The sequence below is a fragment of the Myxocyprinus asiaticus genome, chromosome 4 (genome assembly GCF_019703515.2).
Source record: "Myxocyprinus asiaticus isolate MX2 ecotype Aquarium Trade chromosome 4, UBuf_Myxa_2, whole genome shotgun sequence".
Lineage (NCBI taxonomy): Eukaryota > Metazoa > Chordata > Actinopteri > Cypriniformes > Catostomidae > Myxocyprinus > Myxocyprinus asiaticus.
The window spans coordinates 52,642,952-52,655,620 of record NC_059347.1 but is presented as its reverse complement, the minus strand read 5'-3'; the positions used below and the strand labels follow the sequence as shown (position 1 = coordinate 52,655,620).

The window sequence follows — 12,669 nt, the reverse complement described above, 5'->3', positions numbered from 1 at the left end:
ACACCATAAAGCACCTACACAACCTCTCATGCACAAAAGTCATATTTGTTTAGATTAGATTACTTTGTTATGACAGCCACTCCAAGTGCACCTCAGCTCCTCTCAGAGAGTGCTGTCTGGCTGCTTTTGCCGTGTGGTCTCTTAGACTGAAGAAGGGTGTTGTGTGAGAGCAGCTTCTCACTGAAACAGGCAAACAGCCAGAGAGGCAGAAACATAAACCAATTTCATGGTGCTAGTCTGCTACACACATAACCAGAAAAGAGCCTTGCTGGGCTTTTGATCTTCCAGAATGTTCAGGTTTTGTGTGTGTGTGTACATGTTTATACTACACTGTGGGGACCAAATGTCCCCACAAGGATAGTAAAACCTGAGATCACCTACCTTATGGGGCCCAGCCAGTGGTCCCCATGAGGGTAATGGCTTATTAAACATACTTAATCTTTTTTTGAAAATGTAAAAATACAAAAATGTTTCTGCGAGGGTTAGGTTTAGGGGTAGGGTTAGGGGATAGAAATTATCGTTAGACCTGTATAATATCCATAAAATGCATGGAAGTCTATAGCGAGTCCCAACAATGATATAAAAACAAGTTTGTGTGTGTGTGTGTGTGTGTGTGAAAATTGTCCTAAATTCCTTGTTCTGTGTAACTGAATTATACTTAAACTGAATCTGTATTAACATAAGCTTTTAGTCAACTCTGACTTTAAAAGGTTTGTAACATTGTATGATATACTGTTAGTTTTGATGTTGAGACTGAATTAGGAAATGGTCAGGACATGTTAGCTGTAAATTGGTTTATTGCAGCTGATTTTACTGTTAATGATAATACTGTTAATACTGTTATTTGTCACCTCGTTATGTAACAAAGGGCAATATAGAAAATAATGGCAAATCTGAAAAAGAAAATAAATAATTAAAATAAAGTAAATAAAAAAACAAATATACACATAAACAAAGATGTATACATAAATGAGATAAAGAAGATAAATAATCAAAGAAATTAAAATAATTATATATTTTTATAAGTCATGGGTCAGAAAAGTTTATTATTAATAACTTAATAAGCATTCATTGCTAAAACTGTGAAGGATTTGGTAAGGGACCATCTAAATGCATGGTCAATTTCTAGCTATTATTAGCTTTCAATGTAGTAATATTGACCTGTACTGCCGCTTCCTATATGCATATTACGCAGTCTGCATAGTCTCCCTAAGGGGGCAACAGAAACTCCGCCGGCCGGCTGCCATTTCTCGCACATATGAATCACATAACCCCCCCCCCCTATTTTTCACAATCCAATGTTGGCAGGTATTGTTTTATGGTTTGTTGACACTACATCATCATGGCAACAAAGTTATAAAATTGGCTATCTACCTTTTTCCTGGGGGTCTTTCTGGGGAAACGAATGTGGGTGGAACTTCTGCCGGAAGTCGTTCTATAGCTGCATTCATTTTAGACCCTGTATATAGCTGGTTATAAGATGCATTTTGGATTATCCAATTCGCTGATGGTCAGTGCTAAATATAGTGGTAAACAGGATGCAAAATGTTTTGTGATCGGATCACAAAAAACACATACAGAGGTAGTCAAAATCCACATCGCATTTGAGGTTTAAAACGCCCTCCTGATGCATCCCGGATGGCAGCAAATCACCACCTCTCACCAGTCAATCACCCGCCGAACAAAAGTTAAAACTTACGTGAGGATTTAAAAGGAAATAAAATTTTTCCGTCCAATTGGAGAACTTGAAAAAGCGATTACATACCCAAGGACAGAACTTCACGACTCTTCGTCAGTGTGTCTGTCTGATTTGAAAATGCAGGGTGACAAGATGACAAGCACACACATCTGAAGCTGAACTAACAGAGGTACTCTTGCTCTAAATGTTGCGTTTGTGCTTCATCTGGGAGAAACAGCGTGCTGGTTTTGTTTGCACTTTCTTTGTCTTTTATGACTTTTTTGCAGTTTATTATCCTTCAGTAACACACTGATATAGTGATTGATGTATGTTCTCATGAAATCAGACACGCTCTCCTCAAAATCCCAACACCGTAACGAAAGAATGAATGGACGTACACAGCAACAACAGCTGTGTTTACTTGATAACGGAAGTAACACCCACATTTCTCGCTAAGCATCAAGGGACATAGGAAAAAGGTGGATAACTTTACACAGAAAAGGCTAGTAAGTGATTTTATCACACTAAAATCATGTTACCACACATTTTGTTTATGTCTTGTGGCCAAACTTTTGAAACAGTGAGAATTTAAACATTCAGAAATCCCACTTCCAATGTAAGTGCCTCAGTGTAACATCGATTTGCTTTTTAAAAGGAGGGGCAAGTCAAAATTAATTTTTGTGCTAATCAACATTATGGCACAAATGCTGTTGATTGAGCTTAATTTGTATTGAACCTGGAATATTCCTTTAAGATGAAGGCTAATGTATAATCTCCTAAAAATATAAATACAAGGTTTAATTTCCTAAAAATATTTCAAGATTTAAGGGGGACATGTCAGGTTAAAATGTTTGCTACAGCTCTGGTGTTTGTTACTTCAATGAAAACAAGTTTTATGTATACATTTTATTTTATTTTTTTTTTTTTTTTGCTACTGTGACTGGAGTGTAATCACTGATTGGGATCGAAATGCCAATGGTAAATAAAATAAAATGTATAAATATAATAAGAAAAGAACATGTAATAAAAGTTCATTAATAAATTTAACAATAATAAGAAAAATAAAGTGCAAAGATGTCAAATTAATTATATTTCTAAAGGTAAACATTACTTAAAATATCAGGGGGTACTTCAAGTAATTAATTTAGGTCAAAGGGGTTCGGCTGACAAAAAAGTTTGGGAACTCCTACTCTAGAGGGTAAACGTCTAGGTTACTGAAACGTAACCCCGGTTCTCTGAAAGGAGGGAATGAAATGTTATTTACATCGAATGACGACTAAGGGTCACACCTGAGTCCCCGATCTCTCTGAATAGTTTTCAGTCACACCAATTCTGATTGCCAGATGTCTTTTGAGGTCCCGCCTCCATGCTCAGCGAGCATATAAAAGGCAGGGAGAAAGACGAGCTCATCGGGACCTTCTTCAACTGAAGCAGCGAGAGGATCTCAAGCAACTTTTCAGCAGTAATCAGTATCGTGGCAGGAGTAGGTAATGTCTCGTTCCCTCCTTTCAGGGAACCGGGGTAACGTTTCAGTAACCTAGACATTCTCTTTCAAGTCGGTCACTCGACATTACTAATGTTGAATGACAACTAGGGGTCCCTATAAAATAATGCCATAATACTGATATGGCTGCTCTTGCTCCCCATCATGTGGTAGCAAACTCACAGACATCCCGTTTCCCCACCTGGGTGGTGAAGAGTCAGAGACAGCGAGTGACACCTAGTGACACTGCCATAGACGAGGTTTAGCCAATCTTTTCCAAAGAACTCACATCAGGTGAGGTGATGAACTGTTAAAGGGAGGGCTGAATCACAGACTTTCAATCCTGGTTATTAAAGGGTCTGCCTTCTGGGGCACTTTAAACCAAGCTAAGGAAGAGCTGAATATTCCCATATGAAATCTAGAAAACATTTGCTAGATAAATAATTGCCCTAACTGCCTATCTTTTCGTGAGACAGATAAAACATACTTGGGGACCCACTGTCCTGTATATATATGATTACTGCTATAATTTACAGTCAATCTTTAGCAGTCCTTCCTATTTGTATCTTACTGCTCCGGGGAATATATCAAATGGTTTTATGCCATAAGTGCAGTAATTATACTGCATAACCAGTGGGAAGTGTTTTTACCCAAAGGATAATACTCTTCTATTTGGTTCAGAATGAAACAAAAAAAATAAAAGTTGTAACCAACAACCTTCATGTTTCAAGGCAATTGCTTCAGTGCTACTCATTGTGATGAGAGCTCAAATTCCCTTCACCAAGAGCACCTGTGAAGACAGGGAGGAAACATATAGATTGTAAAATCTAGTAATGTGTTCGGGGAAGCTCAGCCTGCTGCTTGGCAGATGTCTGACAGTGACATATCTTTTACCTATGCCCAAGAGGAAGACATGCCTCTTGTGGAGTGGGCTTTAATCCCCACAGGGCATTCCAAGCCCTGTGATTCATACATCTTAATAACATCTATGACCCTGAGGGCCTGGGTAGCTCAGTGAGCATTGACGCTGACTACAACCCCTGGAGTCGCGAGTTCGAATCTAGGGAGTGCTGAGTGACTTCAGCCAGGTCTCCTAAGCAACCAAATTGGCCCAGTTGCTAGGGAGGATAGAGTCACATGGGGTAAACTCCTCGTGGTCGCGATTAGTGGTTCTCACTCTCAGTGGGGCACATGGTAAGTTGTGCGTGGATCACGGAGAGTAGCATTAGCCTCCACATGCGGAGTCACCGACGTGTCATGCACAGCGAGCCACATGATAAGATGCGCAGATTGACGTGTCAGAAGCAGAGGCAAATGAGACTTGTCCTCCACCACCCGGATTGAGGTGTGTAAACGCGCCACCACAAGGACCTACTAAGTAGTGGGAATTGGGCATTCCAAATTGGGAGAAAAGAGGCTAAAAAAATAAATAAATAACATCTATGACCCACAAGCTTTACTGGAGCCAGTAATAAAATGTTTTAAATGAGAGAACACGTAGTTCCGCTGTTTCCAGCGGCTTCAAATGGAGAGCCTTATAGAGCTTTTCAGCACCAAGAACAGCTCCCGTTCTGGGACTGTAAATATGATACGCCTTACTCACTTAGGAATTTCATAACAAGATCATGCTTCCTTATTGAAATGCCTTTAACCGGGGTGTGATCGCAGAAATAGCCGCAATAAACCCCCATCAATCACTCTTGAAGGAAGTGAAGTATCACGTTCACCTAGCAGTCTGCTGGGTTTTCAATCTGTGATGCACACGAGTCTGAGAAGACTCACCACTTTAGCGTATACAGGTGCCTGGTAAAAGGAGCTGTGGCTTCTGTGATGGTGTCAAGCACTGTGTGCAACAATCCATCTTTCACCCGTGTTCCATTCACCCGTGTTCTGTTCAATAAATTTATAGCTTCCACAGCTGTAGCTGTGAATGCCAGATTGTGCCCTGTGCCTAAGAGAGTAAATATCCCCTTTGTGGGATTTTCCATGATGGAGCTTTCAGTAGCTTGACACGTTACAGAAACCAGGGCTGGTTGGGCCATTTTGGCGCAACTAGTACCACTGCTTCTTGATCCATCCTGATCTTGCACAACACTTGGTGCATCAGGCCTACTGGGGGAAAAGCATGTTTGCTTTTCTTTGCTGGCCATTTGTGGGCTAAGGCATCCGTTCCCAGTGGAGCCTTGCTCAGCTAGTACCACAATTGGCAGTGTATGGTCTCCTGGGAAGTGAACAGATCCACTTCCGCTTCCACAAATGTTTCCCAAATTCTCAGAACCACCTGAGGATGGAGTCTCCACTCTCCGGGGCGAATGCTCTGGTGCGAGAGCAGATCGGCTCTGTGATTCAAACAGCCGGAAATGTGAACTGCCCCCGCACGGAAATATTTCCATTCTGAGAAATTAGATTCTTTGAGCCGGTATGAGTACACTTTTTCCAACTGACTCTCATACCCAGCTGCCACAGATGTGCAAGAAAGGTATCTCTGTGCTTGCAACACCGACCATATGACTGTGTTAAAATTAGCCAGTATTCTGAAAACATATTCTGCATTCTGATTATTGCTGGGAAAGGTGTTATGACACCACCAGGGAGGATGGTGCATCAAATTAGTGTTGGATGCCACCACCATCCCCTCTGGTGTACTTATATATGTCACCACTGACTCTGTTGTTCATTTGAATCAATCCTTTATACTGGAGTTCTGGTCGAAATGATTTCTGAGCCAGAATTTCCTTTTTAGAGGAGTTTTCTTCGAGTGATGGAGAATAAATTGTGCGCATCTGCCTGAAATTGTGTGTGTCAGGTGTTAGAAAATGCTAACGTCATCCTATGACATCATCCTGTGACATCATGCATTCCTTAGTCCTCTCGCACAGACCCAACAAAGGGATCTTATGTGCAGTGAACACCGTAGTGTGGCAGCAGCTGATGTGGCCATAACCTAGGTGCTCTCTGAAATCACGGAATTATTCTCCTTAATTTTGAAGTTCATTAAGTGATGAAGAATAAAATAACTGTATGTGCCTGTGGACACATGCATTGCCAGTTGCTGCAGATGTGCCAGCCAAATGTCTTTGTGCTTGCCACACAGAGCTCCTGTCTGCGCTAAAATCAGCACCAGTCACCACTTGGACGGGGGAACCCACCGTGGCGCGAGCTTGGCTGTGACGCTTTGTGTCATGGTCAGTGGCGAGGTGGTCTCACTACCAGTTCGGCGCAGCTTGACGGGGCTGAAGCTGGAGTAGCATTGGTTTCGGCAGGGTGTGCCTCTATTGAAAATCGTGAGTGAAGTTTAGCATCTGCAACACTATTCGGCAGGAAATGATTCATAAACTGCTTCCTTGCATTTTGCCATTCTTCGGAGAATGCGTATTCACGTCTCTGAACAAGCCCAGCTGAGACACCCGTGCCATTTTGGTTTTAGTGTGGTAGAAGTGTTCACTCCAAAAAAGTTGGTGCGAACCAAGTAGGCTGCATGACACATTGTGGAGAGTTTGGTGTGCATCTCCAGGAAGGACTGCCCCCTTTCAGGGCTCTCGCCTAGTGAGAATGCATATCAGTTCAGCTGAATTTTACCATGCCATGCCAAACAATTATCTGGGGATATGTCAAATGAAATTTAACCCTCCATCTAGCTGAGAATTTTGTTGGCATATTCCATAGGTGAAGATACTACAAATGGAGAGCAAGGGGCCAGCAAAGCTTGCGCCGGTGGGAGCCTCCCTGAATTCTTCGCATTCCGTATCTTAGTTTCACACAACACCTGTCTGTGCTCCACAGAGGAGGTGTTGTAGGAAACTGTAGATGTGGCAGCGTTCTTTGACAAGAATGCGAAATGTGTTAATACTCATGCATTCACAGAGAATACTTTGTGCATCATTGAACTTTGCTTCAGTGTGAGCGCTGGCCAAGCCTGAAAAACAATAAACATTCAGGAGAATACACTTGTTATATATCATCCCGAAAAAGACATATATATCACAAGTGTTACATTTTGTTTGTATGAAAAATTACAAATTTTATACACACAAAACAGCCTTTATCAAGAGGGATACCACTCCTCTTTTGATAATCATACCTGTATTCGTAGAGAATACATTGCATCGCTGAACGCTGCTTCAGCATGGGCGCTGCCCAATCCTCTATTCGCAGAGAATACATTGCATCTCTGAACGTTGCTTCAGCGTGGGCGCTGCCCAAGCCTGAAAGAGAATAACGTTCATAAAATACACTTGTGATTATTTTGTCCTGAAAAGGACATATATATCATGAGTGTTGCCTTTTGTTTGTATAAAAAATGAAAATTTTCAGTAAAAAGACTTTCAGTAAAAATGTTATCAAGATTGATACTTCACCCAGAAATGTCAGTAGCGTGCCACACGAGTTGCGTTGCGCAATCCTTTGGAGAGCATGAGAATGGGGGCCTGGGTAGCTCAGCAAGTAAAGACGCTGACTACCACCCCTGGAGTCACGAGTTCGAATCCAGGGCATGCTGAGTGAATCCAGCCAGGTCTCCTAAGCAACCAAATTGGCCCGGTTGCTAGGGAGTGTAGAGTCACATGGGGTAACCTCCTCGTGGTCGCTATAATGTGTGGTTCTCGCTCTCGGTAATGCGCTCAACAAGCCACATGATAAGACGTGATATGCACGGATTGACGGTCTCAGATGCAGAGGTCACTACTCCACCACAAGGACTTAAGGCATTCCAAATTGGGGAGAAAAAAAGAAAAGTGTGAGGATTTTACTCGATCAGATCCCCAAGGATTTGGACAGGAGTGAAGGGCGCTACTAAGTGTAGAAGTGTGGCATAAATGTGCCAAAAAAACGCTTCTCCCACCTCTGGAAGGATGGTAAAGCCCTTCTGCTCCTTTTTGGTTTTAACGTGGTAAAGGCATTCACTCCTGAAAGTGCGTGCCAACCCGGTAGAGCGTATGCTCCATTTTTGGAGAATTCGGTGTGCATCTCAGGGAAGGACGGCACCCACGGTGCACTGCTTGCTAGAGAGAATACATACCAGTTCAGCTGAACTGCAACATGCCTCGCCTTCCAACGCCACTCCTCTGGGAATATGCTAAACAAAAACGAACCCTCCATACAACAGAGAATTTCACTGGCATATTCCACAGGTGAAAACACTTACAAATGGAGAGCAGGAAGCACCTAAAGCTTACGCCGGTGGGAACCTCTCTGAATTCTCCGCGCTCCATATCTGAGCCGCGCGCCACACCTGTCTGTATTCCCCAGAGTAGGTATTGCGGGAAACTGTGGACGTAGCAGCGTTCTTTGAAAAGAACGCCTACCGCGAGCTTAGTATGCCTATGCTTATGCATTCGCTGAGAGTACATTTTGCATCGTCGAATGTGGCTTCATCGTGGACACTGCCCAAGCCTGAAAGACAGTAAACATTCATTAAATGCACTTAAAATTATCCTATCCTAAAAAGGACATATATACATCACAGTGTTGCATTTTGTTTGTATGCAAAAGAAAAAGAAAATTTAACACACAAAACAATATTTTATCAAAAGGAATACAACTCCTCTTTTGATAATCATTTGGATATACTTCGCTGGGCACTCAGGGAATGAAGATCCTCTGTTTGCCCATGTAGGCAAACTTAGCACAGCTAGTAGTACTGAAGAGAACTTCGTCTGCTGAAACTGTGCTTACTCACAACGAAGGGCGTGAGGAGAGAGATATGTTCTCGACTGCTGAAGGAGAAGGTTCTGACTTTCTCCCAGCCTTTTATAGGCTCACTGAGCATGGAGGCGGGACCTCGAAAGACATCTGCCAATCAGAATTGGTGTGATTGAAAACTATTCAGAGAGATCGGGGACTCAGGAGTGACCCATAGTCTTCATTCGACGTAAATAACGTCGAGTGACTGACTTGAAAGGGAACTTCACCTTCTATCTCTGCATTCCAGTCACCAAAATGGTTCCCAACAAGGGAAGAGGCTCAAATAAATAAAAGGCCTGATTCTTAAGACAAAATTTTCAATCAACTGTAAATTTTCATTCATGTCCATTCTGATTTGGAACACCCATTTATTATCCAATCAATTCCAGATAAAGTCAATTCCTGTCCTTTTTTTTTTTTTCTAATAGAATATTGTAAAATGGGTTGTGAATGCCCTTTCGTGTTGACTTTCGTGCTCAATAAGTTGATCTGTTATGATAATGTACAAATATAAAAGCTGCTGTTTAAAGTGTATTAATTAAACTCAGTCCATTAAACATGTTCTACTCTTTGTTCAATTTAAAGTATGTTGGGCAACGGAATTCAATTTTGAACTTTAATTTAAATCACTCAGCAATCTCATGTGAGTCTGTATTCAAGCGCTGAACGTGTGAATAAACTGTCTCTATTTCAGACTCAATTAACAGTTTTACATGTGTCACATTAAATTATAAAACTTCTCATAAAAAGCTCTGACTCTTGCGGGGGCATTATGTCATGTTTTTTATTGTCTTATGGCACCATAATTACTCTCTCTCTCTTCATCTCTCTCTCTCTGTCACTTCCATTATAATGTGAGTTAAGTGAAGATACACTATGTGTAATATACTGTAAATGTACAAATTTCAAGCCTTGGTGATGCCTTCTGAGTGCACAACAGCAGAGAAGGAGGGTGAGAAAACTAATTTCTTAAATGTCTGTTGGTTACCTTTCAGGTCAAGGAGCCACTCTCGTCGTAAACACAGACACCGGAAAGTAAAAATGAGAAGTTCCCCCTGCATGGAAAACAGGTATACGTGTAACTATATGACTGAATAAGTCGGAGAAGGCCAGTTTAAATGTGTAACTCCATCTCTGTGTCCGAAACCAAAGACGTCTGCCTTGCTGTTGTTTTTCTATGAGGGTACAGTTTAAAACAATAAAATTCTCATTACACATGTTCTCATTACACATGTTCACTTAATTGGAAAACACTCTAGGCTATAAATCATTAAATAAGATATGGTTAATACTAAATTTACATACCCAGTCCTCGCATGTACACATACGTGGTCAAACCCCACACATGCAATCCATATGCATCCTTCAAAAATGATCCATAACAAACACTCAAATTTAACACACTACTCTTCTGAGCACATATTTAATGTAATTTATCAGCACTTTGATATTTGATATTTATCCAAAAATTCTCAACCGGTGAACAAAACTGGGAGCTCTCTCGCGTCTCTAACACGAGAAAGTGCCAAAAAACAGGTGTCTCAAAACTCCGGTTCCTAAAGGGGCCATGTCCAGTTTATGACTAGAGTTAAATTACATTAAATTTCTCCACTTGGCTACACTTTCAACACAATATCAAACACATATGTATCTTAAATTAACTTAATGAAGTAGAGATGATGCATAATGTTCAGAGGGGTGAATCTTTACTTGTACGTTTCCTAAAAGAAACCCGTTCTACTCAACGAGCCTCAGTTTTTCACGTGCCACATTTTTACATGATTGATTAAATAACCCAGCATGCTCATCACTTATTTAAATCAGCCTTTCTTCTCAAAAAACATGTTTCAACTATTTCAGCACATTCAATGTTTTAAGATATGATATAAGATACAGTGTTTGTTGAGGTCTAAGGGATTAAATGGTTATTTAGTCAGACCCTTTACATGAACTTTCTCAATGCAGGGATGTCAAATTTCTTCTTCAAAGTGATGGTGTTTTTGAAAAAATGTTTTGGGGTCGGGGTATTCAGGGCTTCATGCTGGCCAGTCAGGTGTTTTTATCTTATCTGCTGTGAGGGATCGGTGCCACTGTGGTGATGACTGATAAAGGTAGAGGTGACACAGAGGAAACTCTTTTATCTGCCTCTCACAGCTGATGCCCAACATTTGGTGTGCAGATCAGTGAAAACTGGAAGGGGAATGAAATTTTAGCTCTCGCCCCGTGGACATTTATGCCTCTTTAGAGTGGGTTGTGGGGTGGAGGTGGAGCACTGTTGGGAGGAGTAACAGGAAAAAATGTGTTGTCTTTGATAGTAGGTGTAAGTGAAGACTCCCTGTAATACATACAGTAAAGATGTTATAAGGATAGTTCACCCAAAAATAAAACAAATTATTGACTCATCCTCATGTTGTTCCAAACCTGTATGACTTACTGTACTTTCTTCTGTGGAACACAAAAGGTGATGTAAGGACAGCCTCAGTCACCTTTCACTTTCATTGCATCTTTGTTTTCCCATACAATGAAAGTGAATGGAGAATGGTGACTGTGGCTAATGCTCTGCCTTTCAATTTTTGTGCTCCACAGAAGAAAGAAAGTCATCCAATGACATGATAGTGTGTAAATGATGACAGAATTTTAAGTTTTGGGTGAACTACTACTTTAGACCTCCTGATATCAGATGCACAAACAGTTTGACAAATAGAAGTTAAGAAGATTGAGTATAGTATGCTTCCTTATTAGGCAAATGAGTGTAGATTATGAGATATAAAATGACCGGGTCGAAGGCATTTTTTTAAAGTACATTTAGCATTAGATGAAGGATTTTTTTTATGGATTAAATTGGCCCAAAACTCTCTGCTAGGTGTCACCACTCAACAAGCAGTGATTACTTCATCAGTCATTTATGCAAAAGCCCCTCTCATTCATTCATTGCTGAACATATGCCTTTTAGAGAGCAGAGAAACGTGAGCTCAGGTTTCAAATTGAAATAATCTTAAACAGGAGATGATTGCTTTTAAATCACTAACTGATCTCTCCATTATTTGGAATTTCTTAGGGATATTCAGAGTGCGAAATCATTATAGAAAGCAAGCGCTGTGAAGCTTAACATGGTTTCAAGAGCTGAAAAGGCATGAGGAGTCCAGTCAGGCCTTATCATAGGAACAATGGCCATCAATTCCTTCCCCTGTGAATCCCCATTCACTTCTGAAAAAACCATTACAGAAAATCTATGTCCTGAGCTTGTATAATTGGTGTGTTCTTTCATAGAAGACCATCTTATTCCACCTTTGGCTTGTACTGATCAGAGGAATTAGATCATGGAAGACAATAAAACAGAGAACTGCATGTTGCCATTTTTTAAACAAATGGACATTAGTTGAATCTCACTGCTGGTGTTATTTCAGCAAAAGAATAATATTAAAGATACAGTTCACCCATAGACAGTTATGCTGTCATAATTTACTCATCGCCATGTTGGTCTAACCCGTATGACTTTCTCTCATTAGTGGAAGATAAAAGGACATTTTTTTAAGAATACCCTGGCCACTCTTTTCCATATAATGAAATTGAACTGAGACTGGGGTGAAAGCACCAAAAATAACAGTTTCCAAATTTTTGCTTAATAGATTCTTTAGGCAAAATGTATCCGTATTATCCTATACATTTTGTTTTCCACTTTTATTGATAGTGATAGTCAAGAGAGGAAAAAATGGGAAAAAACTGGGTAACGGAAAATTGCGCAAACGCAAGCTTGTTGCCTACATAAAAGCCACAGCTCCCACAACAAACCTAGGCATTTAAAAAATAAATATAGGCCTATGCT

General features: G+C 40.8%; 1 protein-coding gene across 1 annotated transcript in view; it reads left to right on the top strand.

Moving 5' to 3' along the window:
- The window catches only part of LOC127440109 (serine/arginine repetitive matrix protein 4-like), a 92,412-nt gene that overhangs the window by 70,690 nt on the left and 9,053 nt on the right, over positions 1-12,669 (top strand). Inside the window, exon 7 of the mRNA XM_051696508.1 lies at positions 9,839-9,913. Within this exon, the coding sequence (XP_051552468.1) occupies positions 9,839-9,913 (75 nt within the window). The remainder of the gene's footprint in view (positions 1-9,838; positions 9,914-12,669) is intronic.